Raw genomic sequence first — 15665 nt, forward strand, 5'->3', positions numbered from 1 at the left:
GCCGCCACCGTGGGCGCGCCCGTCCCTCTCCCGCCGTATTGCGCCCAAGAGCGGCGCCGCACAAAACCGCCCGGCGGGGCGCTGCGGCCGTAATGCTCCGAGTGGCAGCGGACGAGGTGGGGGGCTGCTGGGGAAGATGTCCCGGGCCAGCCCTTGGGAGGCGTGAGGGTGTCCCGGGACAGCAAGGGGCAGTTTGCAGAAGGGTGTCCAGCACCAGCCCCCGGGGGCTCAGGGGGCTCATCCTGGGCCAGCCCTCGGGCCTCCAAGGGTACCCCAGGCAGCCCATGGGGTGTCTCTGGGGGTGTCCTGGGGCAGCCTTCTGAGAGGCTGGGGGTATCCAGCCCTGGAGGCTCTGCTGAGAAGGTCCCAGGCTGGTCCTCTGTAGCGCCTTCTCTGCGGGCTCCCTGACCCAGGTGAGGGGTGAGATGGGGACCTCGGAGCAGGGTGGGTATCTTCTGGGGGACCCCAGAGCTTCCCGGACATCCAGACCACACGGGTTCCCCAGGGAATAGGGGTGAAGAGGCCCAGGGCCACAGACGCAGGGGTCCCAGAGGCCAGGGCTGTCAGAGCCCCCCCCCCGCCACCTCCCAGCCCTCTTCTGCCTGAGCGGAGCTGCACAATCCGCCCTTGTCCCCAGCGGGTCCAAAGTAGGTCAGGAAGGCTGGGATGAGCCCCCGTGGAGGAGAGCGGGTGGCAGGGGGGTGCAGAGGGCCCCAGGCACCAGCCCCAGTAACCACAACACTGGGTTGGTGCCCTCCCCCTGTCCTGGTGGGACCCCGGTGTCCTCAGCCCCGGGGATGTGGGGCATTTCCCCATCCCCTCTCCAGTCCCGTGGGGTGTTTCAGGATCCCTCCGCATCCCCACAGGTTCCACATCCCTCCTGGGGGCCGCAGTCCCGTGGCTGCAGGTTGGGGTGGCTGAATCTTGGGGGACGGCACCCAGTGTGGGAATCTGTGGGCTGACATCATGGAGCGTGGGGCTGGACTGGGTGGGAACTGGGGGCTGAGCACAAGGAATAAGGAAGATGAGAGAGGGATTCCTCACCCCTTAATTGCAGTTAATAATTGATGGACTTGTTTACTGCAGGAGGCAAAGGTCTCTGTCGGTGTCAGGGTGTGAGTGCAGACCAGCCCTCCCGGCAGCATCCCCAGTGACGCAGCCACAGGTAAGGGATGTCGGCCCCTGCCACAGCCCCCCACGGGTGCTGTGGTCCATCGTGGGGGGAGGTGGGGATGTCTGTCAGCTGTGGGGCTGCCCACAGGCTGAGGCACAAGGAGGGAGACACCATGGTGGTGTCAAGGATTGCTCTTGGTCTCCGAGCACTGCCTGGGGTGGCCTCATTGAACCCAGGCGATGGAGCCTCCAGCCATACCCAGGAGAGGCTCCTGGGGTCCCCAAGCACTCCCATGGTCTCCAGCACCCAGAGGCCAATCCTGTCCCCCCATGTCATGTCCCCCAGGAGCCTGTGCCCAGGGGTCTAGAATGGAGCCTGGTTCTTACTCACCAGCCCGGCTCAACACAGGGGACTGTCCCCACCAAAGTCCCTCCTGCCCCGGTGGCTGTTCCCCAGGAGGGATTTGGGGTGGCTGGTGGGAGGAGGCAGCCGTCAGCCCCAGGCGCTTGTTCTCTGGTGTGTGCCCGCAGGCTCGCTGGCAGGATGGCATGGCACTCGCTGCTGCTGCTCCCCTTCCTCCTGGTGACAGGTGACGACTTTGCTCCGCAGCTGGCAAGAGTGGGCAGGAGGCACTGGATGTGCTTTCAGCCCCTCCAACGCTCATTCCGAATTCCCTGAGGGCATCTGGGACCCTCAAAACAGCTGCCCACCCTGCTGGCACCATGGAGACCCAACGGCAACCTTGCTGCCCCGGGGCAAGGCAGAGCGGGCAGGGGGCCGGGCGGTGGGGATAACATCCAGCATGGGTGCTGCAACTGGAGGACAAGCGTGGGCTGGAGGTGGGATGTGGGGGGTGGTGCGTTCCCCTGCCTCCTTTGGAGACCCAAACCATGGCCGAGAGTTGGGGCTGGAGCTTGGTGGGTGCTGCCAGGGGTGCAGGGGGCAGGCAGAGCCTGGTAAAGAAGTGGTGCTCAGCACAGCTCCTCCTTGTAGTTTCAAGCAACACAGCCCCCTTCTTCAACATGACCATCGTCTACGTGCCTGAGGACCTGGAATTGGGTGAGTGGGACAGTCTCGGTGAGGCCCTGGGGTGCAGGACGAGTGGGCGGGGGGTCCTCGGGCAGGGGCTGACACTGCCTGTGCCCCCAGGCCAGTATGCTTTCCAGCTGAAGGCTATTGACATAGACGGGGACCCGCTCACCTACAGCATCAGTGGGCCAGAGGCCTTCTACTTCTCTGTCAATGCCCAGACGGGCAACGTGACTCTGAGGAACTCCCTGGACCGCGAGGTGAGGGCAGAGACCGGGGCAGATGTCCCTGCCTGAGCTGGGGAGTCTGGGGTGATGGGGATGGAGGGCAGAGCTGTGAGTCCTGTAGGACAGCTGCTCATGGCAGTACTGGGGGTCACTCCCTGGCCCTGAAGCCCAGGTGCAGGTGGGAGAGTCCTCTGGAAGAACCATCCCCCCCCCGGGCTGGTGGCTGGTTCTTGGGGCTCAACCATCCAAGAATCAAGCTTTGCCTGGCCCAGACCAACCCGTGCCTTGTGTCCCCCCAGCTCCAGGCCAGGCTCACCATCACTGTTGGAGTGTTCGATGGGATGAACGATGCAGTGAGTGCCAGGGCATGGGCTGGGTGGCTGCAGCGGGTGACGGGGACAAGGAGGGGAGCGGGTTCTCAGCGTGGCCATGGACAAGGCTCGGTGGGGAAGGGGGTTGAAGGTGGGCTTTGCCCAGGGATGGGTGGTGCTGGCTGCCTTCGGAGTCAGGGTGGGCACAGGGTGCTGAAACTGCACCCAGCTCTGCCAGTCACCATCCCCCACACCCATCCTGCACCCTCCCTGACAACCAATAGGTCTCCAGAAAACTCACCATCATCGTGGAGGACCGTAATGACAATGCCCCAGTCTTCCAGAACCTGACGTATAAAACCTCCATCCCTGAGGTATCTCCCTGGGCCTCCCCGGCTCCCCCGGGCAGCAGGACAGGGGTGCTGGGTGGCTCCTGTGGTATGGGTGTGCCAGCAGCAGGAAAACAGTGTGCTGGGAACGGGGTGACCCCACGCCTGGGTGTGCAGTGACGGTGTGTCTGGGCGTGGGGCTATGGTGCAGCCGACTGACTCCGGAGTGCTCTGTGCCAGGGCAGTTCCCTGCGGGCGCCTCTCTGACAGTCTGAGGCACTGGGGCATGGATGGGACTCTGCCCCTGAGATGAGTTTCTGATCAGGGAGTGCCCAAGCTGCCCCTCAGCCCCAGCCAGGGTGAGGCTGGATCAGGGTGCAGATGGGGTGTGGGGCTGAGCTCAACCCGCTTTGAGCATCCCAGAGCTGGGATGCAGTCCCTGCCCCCAGGGAGCCCTGGGGAGGGTGTCAGAAGGGATCCAGCCTCTGCTCAGCATAAACAAGGACAGCAGCTCATCCCTGCTTGGCCCACAGCACTGGGCAGCCCCTGGAGCCCTGTGGGGCCAGAGCACCCCAGAGCAGAGGTGGTAAGGGCTGGGCCCAGCACCACCACCCCTGCTCTCCCGGGTGATGCCATCACCCCTTCCCCGTGTGCCCAGACCACGAAAATCGGCAGCGTCATCTACACTGTGTTTGCCAACGACAGTGACACTGGGAACGCCTCCAAAGTCACCTACAGCATCGAGGAGGTGAGCACAGTGCATTGCAGAGTGGGGCATGCCATACCTGAAACCCATCCCTGAGCCACCCCCATGGGACAGAATGTGCTGGGGTACCCAGCCAGGGGCAGCCCCATGGCTCTGGGGGAGCAGGGGTATGTGTTGGGTCAGGAGGGCTGGCTCTGCACCCGCTGGGCAATGGGTGCAAGGTGCTGAACTGTTGCAAGCTGGGGACAAGCCAGATGGTAGGGGTTCCCCATGGCCCATGGCCTAAGCCTGGCAGAAGGATGGGGGTTGAGCTCCCATCTCTATGGAGGCACCTCTGCCTTGGTGACACGGGGTGATGTCCCCTGCTCAGGTGATCCCAGACAACACGAAGAATCATTGGCTCTTCTACATTCTGGCCAATGGGAACGTGGTGCTCAATGGCTCACTGGACTATGCCAAGAACACCTTCTACCAGATCAAGATCCTCGCCAAGGTGGGAGAGAGCCAGGCTGTGTGTGCAGGGCTGTCAGGTAAGGGCGCCTTGGGACTAATGGGCACTCTGCTCCCCAGGACGGTGGGGGGATGCTGCACAACGTGTTGACCTTCCATGAGACCTCAACCTACCTGTCCCTGACCATCGAGGACCAGCCCAACCTGGACCCACGGTTCCTCAGTGAGCCCTACTCTGGCTCTGTGCCTGAGAACTGCGCCCTGGTAAGAAGCCCACCTGCCCCAGTGGCATGTTCCTACCCCTGGCCCTCCCTGGGGCTCTGATGGCCTGGGGTGTCTGGGTCACCACGCATGGGGGCAGCTGGAGACATCATAGGTCCCTGCTGTGATGGCCATGTCCCCACAGGGCACCACTGTGCTGACTGTCACCGCCATGGACAGAGACACGGGAGTGAATGACAAAATCTTCTACAGCATCACCAGTAAGTGATGGGGCAGGGCGAGATGGGCAGGGGGTGAGCAGTGGCAGGGTGGGATAGGCAGGGGGAATGATCAGACAGCAAGGGGCACCACAGGGACTGGTTCTGGGTTCCCAGGTGCTGCCAGCCTGCCCCGCTGGCAGAGAGAGGGCTGGGCCCGCATTTCCCAGTGGCTGCAACTGATTCCTGCTGTCCCCTCACCCTAGATGCCAGCGTCCCCTTTGCTATCAATGCCATGACAGGCATCATCACTGTGAGCGGGCCCCTGGACCGTGAGCAGCTGCCAAGCGAGGAGGTGCTGCTGGAAGTCACAGTGAGTAGGAGGCAGCAAAGGGAACTCCATTCTCTTCCTCTCCCTGGTCCCTCCAACCCACTCTCCTCCTGCCCAGGCACGTGAGAAGAACCTGGATATCCACAACAAGGTGGCTCAGGCCAGCACCCTGGTAAAAGTCATGGTGACCGATGTCAATGACAACAAGCCCAAGTTCTACCACTGCTCCCTCCCCAGCTGCAACTTCCTCACTGGTGCCCAGAACAACTTCAGGGGCAGCATCATAGAGCACTCCTCCTCCAGACTGCCTGTGTCCAACCTCAGCATTGTTGCCCATGACCCAGATAAGGTGGGAGCCTGTCCAGGGCACTGGACCAGGGTGCAGGTATGTGTCCTGGCTGCACCACCCCCTCACTCCTGCATGTCTTTTCCCGGCAGAGCATCAACAGCAATTACAAGCTGTACCTGCAGGGTCCGAATGCCAGGGCCTTCACTGTCTCCCCCCTAGAGATTGTGGGCACAGGGGAGGTGCAGCTCCTGGTGCAAAACCCATCCGCTGTGGACTACGAGATAAGCCATGTCATGGTGGTGCAGGTGGGACCCATAGGGCTGGCTGGCTGTGGGGACGGGGGGACACAGCCTTTCTCCTGCAGGGTTCAAAAGCCAAAGCCAAACATGGCTCTGCCCTGTCAGCTTGTTTGGTGCAGGGGAGCTGGGCTGGAGTGTGACAGGTCACTTTCTCATGTTTGGGAACCCACGTGAGACAGTGTTTCTTCTCTGTGCTGCAGATCATTGCTAATGACATGGGGAACCCCACAGACTGCTGCTCCACAGCCACTGTAACCATTGACCTCATTGACAGTAATGACCACATCCCCGAGTTCCCCCGGAGCACCTACAACCTGAGCGTGATGGAGAACAGCCCTGCTGGCACCATCATCTCCTCAAACATCACGGTCAGGCGCTGGGCAGGTGGCGGGCACAGCTGATGTTCCCAAGCAGGGTGCTGGCCATGCCTGGCACTGCTAGTGCAGCTCATGTTGAGGGCACTGGTCTCTCCATGCACACAGGAAGGAGGAGGTGGTGCCAGCGGGCACACAGGGTGTGGGACCCCATTCCCGTCAGGGCCACGGTCTTGGGGTGTTCACCGCCAGCAGCTGGTGCCCCAGACTCATCACAGCTCTGGGGGCTGAAGCAGGTTGACCAGATGCTTCCTCCTCTCTTTTAGGCTTATGATCCAGACAGCGGTGCCCTGGGCCAAATCACCTACCAGCTGCTCCCAGAGAGCATGTATGTAGGGGTGCAGTCAGCCACAACCAGGACATTGTCCTGGTGAGGGGGCTCCAGGTTTGAGCCCTGGTGACTGCTCTGTGTGTGCCGTAGCCGTAAAATCTTCACGGTGAATGCCACGACTGGGGCAGTGCTGGTGCAGAACGGGAGCTTGCTGGACCGGGAGACTCGCTCCATCTACTACGCCAACCTCCAGGCCAAGGATGGGGGCAACCTGGTGGGCACCACGGTGCTGGAGATCACTGTGCTGGATGACAACGACATGGTTCCCATCATCACTGGCTCCTACTTCATCTCGGTGGAAGAGGGGCAGAACATCAGCACAAAGATCCAGGTATGCACTGACAGAGGCAGAGGGGACGACGGGAGGCTGTTGGAGAGGAGCAGGGACTGTCCCCGAGGTGCCATACAACACCATTCCAACCCCTGACCTTTTCAGGCCATTGACAATGATGAGCCTGGCAACCACAACAGCAAATTGGGCTTCAAGATCTTGCCGGGACCGTTCAGCAACAACTTCACCATCAACGCAGCCACAGGTGAGGTGTGCAGCAAGGAGCCGCTGGACCGCGAGGCCTTGGAAGATGAGCGGGGGCAGATGGTGCTGACGGTGAAGGTGTACGACCACGGCGTGCCGCAGCTCAGCACCTTGGTGAACATCACCATCACTGTGGGGGTGAGCCCTGGGCGCCAGAAGGGACATGCTGGGGCTGGCCAGGACTTGGAGCTGGGATGGATGGGCAGGGAGGGGATGTGGCATCCCTGGCTATGGCAGGGGCACCGCATCCCCAGGGTCTCTGTGGGGGCAGAGGGAATAGTTGATGCAGGACGGCAGGAGAGGGCTTCTGTGTTTCCTGCCTGCAAGCAGGCAGGTGTCCAAGCTCCTGTCCCCAGCCTGCTATGGGGCACCCCATTTCCTGGAGCAACTCTAACCGTGGGCTTTGTCTCATGCAGGACGTGAACGACAACGCACCCATGTTCCTCAACCAGTCCTATGAGTTCTCAGTCTTTGAAGACTCTCCAGGTAGATGTTGCATGGTCAGGCTCGTGGGACCAGCGGTGTCCTGGAGTACCACTAGCTACCGAGTGTCTGTCTCTACCTGCAGGGTCCTTCGTGGGTGAGGTGGAGGCCAGAGATGCTGACCGGACAGAGATCAATTCCCGCATTTCCTTCCTACTTCAGAGGGGCAGTGGCTCCAGCAACTTCTTGATCCGCTCATCCTCCCTGGCGTCGGGGTACTACAGTGGTCAGCTGTCCATGGACCCCGACATGTCCCTGGACTATGACACTCTACAGCAGAAGTTCTTCTCCTTGGTGGTGCTGGCAGAGAACACGGCCACAGACAATGTGGGGGACACTGCCAATGTCTCGGTGGTGGTCCACATCCTAGACATCAATGACGAGTCCCCCACCATCCTGCCCAATTCACTGCAAGACGTGCGTGTGAGCGAGAATGGCACACAGCATGGTCTGGTCTGCGTGCTGGCTGCTTCCGACCCAGACACCAACCCCTTGCTGGTCTTTGAAGAGCTGGCAGTCACCTGCTTCAAGGGGGCAAGCAGTGCTGGGGAGGTGTGCTGGGACTGGTTCATGCTGGCACCCAACGGCTCGGTGCTGGTGAACAGCTCGGACATTGACTACGAGCTGTGTGACAGGGTGATGCTCACGCTGAGGGCTGAAGATCTGTACACGGAGAAGGGCAACCGCTACAGCCAGAATGGTATGGCACCCACTCCCCGCTCCTTCCCCTGCCACCGGGCACAGGGGGAGGTGGGACCTGCCTCTCCCACCTCCTAGGAGGAACTGTGAGGAGCAGGACAGGAGCCGGGCAGTTTGGTGATAGAGGGTGTCCCCAGCTCATTTGGTCCCTGCCACAGGGACCCGAACGTGCTGGGAGGACAGGACTCCCAGGGGTAACAGAGGTGGATGCTGCAGGGCTGCTCTGTTGGTGACCAGAGCTCTGCTTTTGGGGCATTTGCAGAAACCCTGAGGATCCTCATCACCGATGTGAACGACAACATGCCTGTCTTTCTGCCCATCTCAGAGACCTTTGGTGAGCAGCCAGGCCTGGTGCATCCTGTGGGCTGCTCTCTGCACCCACATGTGCTCTGCCATGCTCCCCGGCGGTGGAGACCTTCCCCCAGCCAGGGCAGGGCTGTGAGAGGTGCAGGGACCAGGCTGGGGTTACTCGATGCTTTCCATGAAGGCTGTGGGGCCGAGGGCAAGTGGAGGGATGCTTGGAGCTCTGCCGAGCCCCGGGGCTGTGCGGCTATGAGGTCTGCAGCAAGTCTGGCTGCACATCAGCATTATGGTGTTGTCTGTCTGTCTGTCCCTGGCAGTGGTTGTCCCTGAAATCTCTCCTGTGGACCTGCAAGTGGCTACTGTGAAGGTGAGGAGCTGTGTGTATGTGTCTGTCAGCCTGAGGAGCCAGGCTCTCCCATCCGCCCCATGGGCAGGTGGTGCCTGTTTCCATCCATGCTCTGCCACGCTTTGTCCCTGCAGGCCACGGATGCTGACTCGGGGCCGAAGGGAACCATCACCTTCTCCATCATCAGTGTGGTGCTTGTGGAGGACAACGGGGTCAGCCGGCCCTTCGAGAGCCTCTTCAAGGTGGAGACAACACCCGAGCAGGACAGCTACATCGGGAGCATCCAGTGAGGCCATGGGTTTGGGCCAGGGTGGGGGGAACATGTCTCAGCTCCTGCCTGCTGCAAGGCAGAGGTGCAGGCAGGGCCAGCACAGGCTGGCAAGGGGACAAAGCCATCCTGGGATGCTGTCCTGGGCATGCAGGCAGGGTGAAGCTTAGGGGATGGTGGTGCGCTCCCGGGGATGTCCCGTGGCATTGCTGATGTCCCTGTCCTCACAGGGTGGCCAGCAACCTCGATGGCTCGCTGAAGGGCGAGTACCAGGTGACAGTGGAGGCTCGGGATGGCGACGCACCAGGGCACACAGCACAGACCGTGCTGAATGTGAGTGTCACTCCCGTGCCCCCATCTGGGAACACCCTGCACCCTGCCCAGACCTACTCACCCCTGCTCTCCCCACGCAGATCTTTGCGGTTGATCAGAGCTACCGCGTTCGCCTCCAGTTTGTCACAGCAGTGGATGAAGTCCAGAGTAACTCTGAAAGCATCAAAGCGTAAGGGGTGCTGGGCTGGGGAGAGGGGGTGCGTGGCTGTGCAGTTAGGGACACGAGCATGCAGGCCAGGACCCACCAACCGTGTCTCCCAGCTTCACAGACTGTGAAGGGGACTGAGGCAGGCAGGTCCCCATCAGAGCTGGGGGCTGCAGGGCGTCCAGCTGCTTCCCGTGCAGCACACCCGGCCCAGCCTCCCTCCTTCCCTCCTGTTCCTAGGGCCCTGACCACCGCAACCAAGGCAGGGGTCTACGTGGTGGCCATCCGGAGCACGGAGGACACCCGTGCTTCCCGGTGAGTGGGGCCACGCAGGTGGTGGGGAAGGGCACATGGCAGTGGCATTGGAGGGGTCACCCTGGGGCAGGACACCGTGCCCTGTACTCCGCTCACCCCATCTCTCTGATCCCACAGGGTGAAAGCCAAGTCGGTGATGGAGGCGTACTTTGTCTACAGCAACGGCACTGCCCTGGATGTCAACGAGCTGAGTGTGTGCGTGGCAGGGCGGGGGCCACACACGGGCACTGCCACGTGCCCGGACTGGCCCAGCTCTCACCCCCTCCGCTTTCCTTGGCAGGCTCATACAGTCCGACCCGCTGGTCCTGGCCGAGCTGGTGAACCTGGGCCTGGCTGTCATTGTGAGTGGGGCTGGGCAAGGGGCTGAGAGAGGCACCAGCCCCATGTGGGGTTGGGGGGGTTCTGCTGGCCAGGGCTGTGCCCTCACCCCTGCTCTGCCCCAGGGCCCTGGGGAGGTGGCAAAGCCCACGAAGGAGACAGAGCTGATCGGCATCATCGCAGGGCTGGCGGCGTTCCTGCTCATCTTCATCCTCATAATGACCCTGGTCTTGGTTCTTACCACCAGGAGGTACTGCACCCCCTCCTGCCTCCCCCCCCACCCCCCATCCTCACCAGCACCACCAGACCCATCCCTACCCTCCATCCCGCTCCTGCCCACCCCATCCCACAGGAAGCTCCCTCCTGCCCCTCACCTACCCCATCCCTGGGTATTGCAGCTACAAGAGGAAGCTGAGTGCGATGAAGGCTCTGAAGGTGGCCACGACGTTCAGTCCTGCCATGGCGCAGCAGGGAGCCGGCATCCCTGGCACTAACCAGTACAATGCAGAGGGGTGAGTGGGGGAGCTCCCTGCAGCAGGAGGGTAGAGCCCAGGCATGTCCCCACACCCCGGGGCTGCAGGGCTCGCTGTCACACCCCTCCTGCCTGGGGGACATGGCTGCCCTGGGCTGACTCCACAGCCCCATGAACTGTCACTCACCTGCCACCCATCCCTGGCCAGGGCCAACCCCATGCTGAACCTCTCACTTAATCCCTCCCATGACCTGGGCTTCCACGAGGACTCCATCTCTGTGGCCAGGTGAGCTCTGCAGGCAGATCCCAAAGGCCATGGGGCTGTCACCCTGTGTCCCCACTCTGCCAGCGCCTGAGCCCTCTTCTACACCCCACTCTCCACAGCATGAATTCCCTGGATGAAAACACAGTAAACTCACCGGGGGACAACCACCTCAGGGCCAAGGTGAGTGTGCAAAGAGCTGCTGGTGCCCAGCAGGGAGTCCTGCCATCACACCCCACGTCCCCTCCTCTCCGCTGTGGTCCCCAGGCTCCTGGACACCTCGTGTCCCTTCCTCTCTATCCCCCTGACAGCCCCCAGCTCCCAGGAAGGACAGGAATATTCCTGTCCCCTATCTCTGTCCCCATCCCCTCTGACCACACTCTCCTCCTGCAGCAGGATGACATGCAGCTCACAGACTCCATCAACGATGAGGTGCTGGTGGCTGCCCTGAACATGAAGGAGCCCACTGAAAAAGTGTACATCAACACCACCTTCACCACCACAGACTTGTGAGCAGGCACACAGGGTGCAGCAGGGCCGGAGCAGGACTCGGGCAGCTGCTTTGCTGATGTTGAGTTCAGAGGTCAGCAATAAACCTGTCCCACGGGGGTCACGGTGTCCTGTGGCCATCAGCCTGTCTGCTCAGGGGGCTCAGTCAGCTTGGGGTCATCTCTCCCAGCATGAGGTGCTGGTTTTGGTCCAGGCTGGTGCTGGAGGGGAGGTGAGTGCCACCGAAGGGCTCCTGGCTTCTCATCCCCCAAGACCCCTTCCCTAGGCTGCCCCACTGCCCCGACTCAGCCCTGTGGGAGGGAGGTGAAGGCAGCCCCGCGCAGAGGTTTGTGCAAGGTTTTATTACCCAACAACCACGTTGACAGGTTGGTCCTCCCGCCCCCTTCCTCCCTCCCACCCCCAAAAAAAGAAATGAAGAGGAAAAAAAGATGTAGGTGATGAAGCCGCAGTGTCGTTGTGCCGCAGCTTGGCAGTGCGGGGCTGGAGGTGGGGGACAGCCAGGGGTAGGGTGGCAGGGGGATGCCCCAGGGCTCCTGGTCTCCCCCGAGTGGCCGTGGCACCGCTCCTGTAGCTCAAGGCACTGAGCAGAGCCGGCTCCAAGTGAGCGCCACGGCACAGGATGGGCACTGGCCACAGCTGCCAGCTGGTGCTTCAGCAAGCCCTTCGCAGTTCACCCCCCTCCAGGGGCAAGAGACAGCCCCACAGGGCAAAAACAAGCCCAGGATGTACAATGGGAGCTTGGGGGGCCAAGACTTGCCCCTTAAAGAGGGGAAGTGTCTACACTGATGACCCTGACACCTCAGGCCCTGGGCATAGGCCTGGGCCCCCCGCTCAGTGTGGCCCTGCGGGGCTGGTCCTCTGCACAGGGCCAGGCTGGAGGGGCCAGGACCCGTGTCTCAGCAGGACACCGCGGTGCTGCCGGCACAGGGATGCTCATGCAGTGTGGGGATGCTCAACCCACTGCACACCAACCCTTCGGTCCCAAGGCTCTTCAGCCCGGCAGGGCACAGGCAACATAGGAAGTGTTTGAAAAGAGGGTCATGGCCCCACAGGCCACCGGGGAATGGGTGGATCCAGACAGGACGCGCATGACAAAGTGTCTTTTAAAAAGCTCCAAAAATGCAAACACGGTTCAATAAAAGCCCCCCTCCCCCCCCATCCTGTAAAACCCCAGCTGTAAAAAGTGGCAGCGCTTTGCAGCCATCACATCCCCAGCTGCCGTCAGAGGAGAGCAGCCATCGGGGCCGGAGAGATGTGGAGAGCAGCACGTGGGGCCTCTCCAGCACCAGGGTGGCTGGATGGGCCCGACGGCAGGACAGGCTTCATCCCCACTGCCAGCCATGGAGAGGATGTGCCCTGGGATCTGATGGCCACTCCCAGGCAGGTCCCCAGCCAGGCAGAGCTGGGGGCCATGGGGACAGACTCCCTGAGCACCTCCAGCCACAGCGATGGGGACGAGCATCTCTCTGTCTCTCCCATCTCTCCCATTTGAGATCTGTCCTGGTGCCCGACATGGCCACGTCCTCTGAGCTCTGGGGTCCCCATGGCAGTGGGGCAGAGGACAGGGCTGTGGCAGGCTGGGCTGAATGTGCCTGCCCCGGGCAGCCATGGGGACCCACGCATGCACGACTGTGGGCTGCTCGGAGCATGGCTGAGACCTGGGCAGGGGAAGCAGCGGCACAGCAATGCACCAGCATCTCTCCAGCATGGGGAGCAACGCTGCTGCCTGGGGTGCAAGCGAGGCCAGAGCTCGGGGAAGTCAGCAGTGACCTGCCCGTGCCTGCCCTGAGCCCTCTCCAGCCCCTGTGCCCACAGGCAGGAGATGCCTCGGGCTGGAAGGAGCCACATGCTTCCTCATGCTGAAAAAAACCCACCAAGCACAGAGACGGAGCACCAGCCTCGTGTCCCAGGGCACCTCCATGGGGCTAGGCTAGTGGGGGGACCCCTGGTGAAGGAGATGCCTTACTCCAGCGTGCAGTGCTCCATCACCCCCTGCTCCAGCCCCTGGAGCCCCACACGCTGGCAGCAGGCGTCTCAGGACGCCAGGCAGGGATTCCTCCCTGCTTCCCCCAAGAAGCCCTGTGGCACCCCCACCCCACTGGGGCAAGCAGCAGCTCACTCCGTGGCAGGGCCGGCGCGGGAGCAGCACCGGGGCCGCCGGACGTTTTGCAGCAGAGCTCGAAAGACACTGGGCTGCCTCTTGGCCTCGCCTTTGCAGGGGGCTCCCTTGATGGAGCCAGTGCGGGTGCTTTGGGGGGTCATCACCACCTGCCGCCCGTGCTCCTCGATTTGCTTCTCCAGGTGCTTCTGTATGGCCATGCCCAGCACCTCCACCTCCATGGAGGCCCCATACACCTCCCACGTCATCCCCTTCTCGTCCCAGCTCACCTCCCGGATAGGCTCTGGAGCCTCCTCCACCACCGTCCCCTTCACATGCACCTCGGGGTATGAGGCCTGCGGGGACTTGGCCACTGGTGTCATGGGCCCGGTGGCCACCGAGCGGGTCTCCACGGGCATGGACACCTGCATCTCCGCGTCCTTCTTAGAGGGCTCTGGGTATGGGGGAGCAGCAGAGCCTGGCTCTCTCTTGGGGAAGGTGAAGGCAGCAGCCCCACCCGGGGGGCTCATGGGGCTCAAGGCCACAGACACCAGGGATACTCGGCTGTCCACTTGCGTCCCCATGTCCTGTGTCCCTGCATCCTGTGGTGGGGTCACCTCGAAGGAGTAGGACTCGCAGAGCAGCTTGGCCGTCCGGGGCTGCTGGCTGCTCCTGGCATCCGCACCCTGGGCTGGGCTCCCCTCAGCTGTGTCCTGGCCCAGGGTGGTGGGGCTCGGCCCTGCCTCACCTTGGCTCCCGCTCCCCACAGTGCCGGTGCCAGGGGGGTCTGCCGTGCCCCCTTGGGGGTGCTTGGGAGCCTCACCACCCCCCATCTGGGGTACAGCACCCAGGGATGTCCCTGTGCCAACCTGGGGCTGCTCCTGTCTTGGAAGCTCAGCTGCTCCGGTGCCCACAGCAGGCTCCATGAACACCACATGTTTGGCAGGAGCCGGCATGCTCCCCACGTTCTTGCTGGGTGCTTTGAGGCAGGGCTCGGGCAGGGAGGGCACAGGGGCTGTGTTCTCCATCTGGGTGCTGGGGACCCCCATCCCCATGGGACCACAGGCAGAGGCAGCTCCACTTGGTCCCCCGCAGCTACCCATCGCTGCCATCACGCTTGGCTCCACGCTGGCATCCAGGAGAAGCGTGCTGGGAGCCGGTCCCGTTGACGATGGCACCTTCTTCTCCACCACTGGGCTGGCCGTGGTGGCCTGGGTCTCCGGCTCAGCTGCACAGCAGGTCCTCATGGCACGGTCCCCCACGGCACAGCCAGAGCCGGGCAGGCACTCGCCAGCCGACAGGCAGCCAGGAGAGCTGGCGCCGGGCTCACAGGCGTCCTCGGCCCCAGCCTGGTGGCTCAGCAGCTGCAGCCCCTCGGGCTCCTTAGCACTGCCCATGCCCGGGGAAGACTTCTCCCATGCTAGTCCTGCTGCGGGTCTGCAAGAGAGAGGACGGGGCAGTGAGAGGGGAGCAGCACATGGACCCCCAGCCCCCATCAGTTGCCAACTGTTTTTCTTCATGCCACCCATGACAACAGGTTGGGCAGCTGCCCGGAGCACCCATCGGCCCCGGCGCGGTGTGTGACAGCACCCAGTGCCCAGCCCCACGGGAAGGGAGGAATGGTGCCAGCCACCTACTGTAAAAGCCAGCCTTCCCCCGGTGCGGCCTGACCGGGAGCGAGATCCAGAAGCTGCTGCGGCTGCCGGAGCAGGGGGATGTGGTGCAGGCACCCCTGCGGGGAGAGCAGCAGCTGGGGCACAGTCCCAGGCACCAGGCAGGGAGCCTGGGGGGGCTCAGCACCCCCCAACTGCCAGTGGGGAGCTGGGCACAGCATGGGGTGACAGCAAGCCGGGCCCGGGGGCCGAGGGGGGGCTGCAGGGCAGCCTGAGCCCTTCCCTTCGCAAACTGGGATCAGCATTCCCAGAGCTGGGAGCGATGTGTGTTCTCCCACCACGAGAACCCCCAGCTCAGCGCCTACACCCCACGCCGAGGGTGCGCTGAGCTCCCGGCCATGCTGGGCAGAGCTGGCTGCAGGCAGGCACCCCGGCACGGGCTGGTGTCACCCAACCGGCCCCAAACCCTCCCCAGCCCCGCCGGGCAGCCCTGTAGCAGGAGCACGGCTGGGAGCCCCGAACTCTCCGGGAGCCTCCCCAGCTCTGCCAGTGCCAGCGAGTCCCCCAGAGCTGGGAGCACACGGAGTAGGGCACTCCACGCCTCCGGCCACGGCCACTCGTGGGTCCCGGGAAGGGCAGAGCCGAGCAGACACGGCTGGAGTCGAGCGAGCCCCCCTCAAGAGAAGCGGCAGGAGCAGGGACCAGGCTGGCACCGACCCCCCCGCGGCCGCCCGGCAGCGCTGGAGGCAGTAACAC

The 15665-nt window shown here is 63.0% G+C and overlaps 2 protein-coding genes across 6 annotated transcripts in view; one reads left to right on the forward strand and one right to left on the reverse strand.

Annotated features, from left to right (window-relative positions):
- Positions 1–676: 676 nt before the first annotated feature.
- CDHR2 (cadherin related family member 2) lies at positions 677–11286 on the forward strand. Of its 5 annotated transcripts, none has more exons than XM_026858585.1 (33): positions 677–745; positions 1087–1165; positions 1645–1703; positions 2108–2173; positions 2264–2403; positions 2670–2723; positions 2966–3055; positions 3669–3758; positions 4087–4209; positions 4287–4430; positions 4573–4648; positions 4852–4958; positions 5035–5265; positions 5355–5510; positions 5705–5872; positions 6145–6206; positions 6300–6540; positions 6646–6882; positions 7161–7230; positions 7313–7927; positions 8189–8260; positions 8547–8596; positions 8710–8861; positions 9074–9176; positions 9257–9345; positions 9562–9636; positions 9754–9831; positions 9917–9977; positions 10080–10204; positions 10353–10466; positions 10635–10712; positions 10802–10871; positions 11082–11286. In XM_026858585.1, exons 3-33 carry the CDS (start codon positions 1658–1660, stop codon positions 11199–11201), a joined length of 3903 nt encoding a protein of 1300 aa, XP_026714386.1. In that variant the 5' UTR covers positions 677–745; positions 1087–1165; positions 1645–1657; the 3' UTR covers positions 11202–11286. The 5 variants fall into 5 exon arrangements, with proteins under 5 accessions (XP_026714386.1, XP_026714385.1, XP_026714387.1 ...); XM_026858584.1 differs by having other exon boundaries at positions 700–907; XM_026858586.1 differs by having other exon boundaries at positions 700–907; positions 11085–11286.
- Positions 11287–11540: 254 nt separating this feature from the next.
- The window catches only part of GPRIN1 (G protein regulated inducer of neurite outgrowth 1), a 4462-nt gene continuing 337 nt past the window's right edge, over positions 11541–15665 (reverse strand). The window contains exon 2 of the mRNA XM_026858460.1: positions 11541–14733. Within this exon, the coding sequence (XP_026714261.1) occupies positions 13314–14733 (1420 nt within the window). The 3' untranslated portion in view covers positions 11541–13313. The remainder of the gene's footprint in view (positions 14734–15665) is intronic.

This window comes from Athene cunicularia (genome assembly GCF_003259725.1).
Source record: "Athene cunicularia isolate RWA chromosome 13 unlocalized genomic scaffold, athCun1 chr13_part1, whole genome shotgun sequence".
NCBI lineage: Eukaryota > Metazoa > Chordata > Aves > Strigiformes > Strigidae > Athene > Athene cunicularia.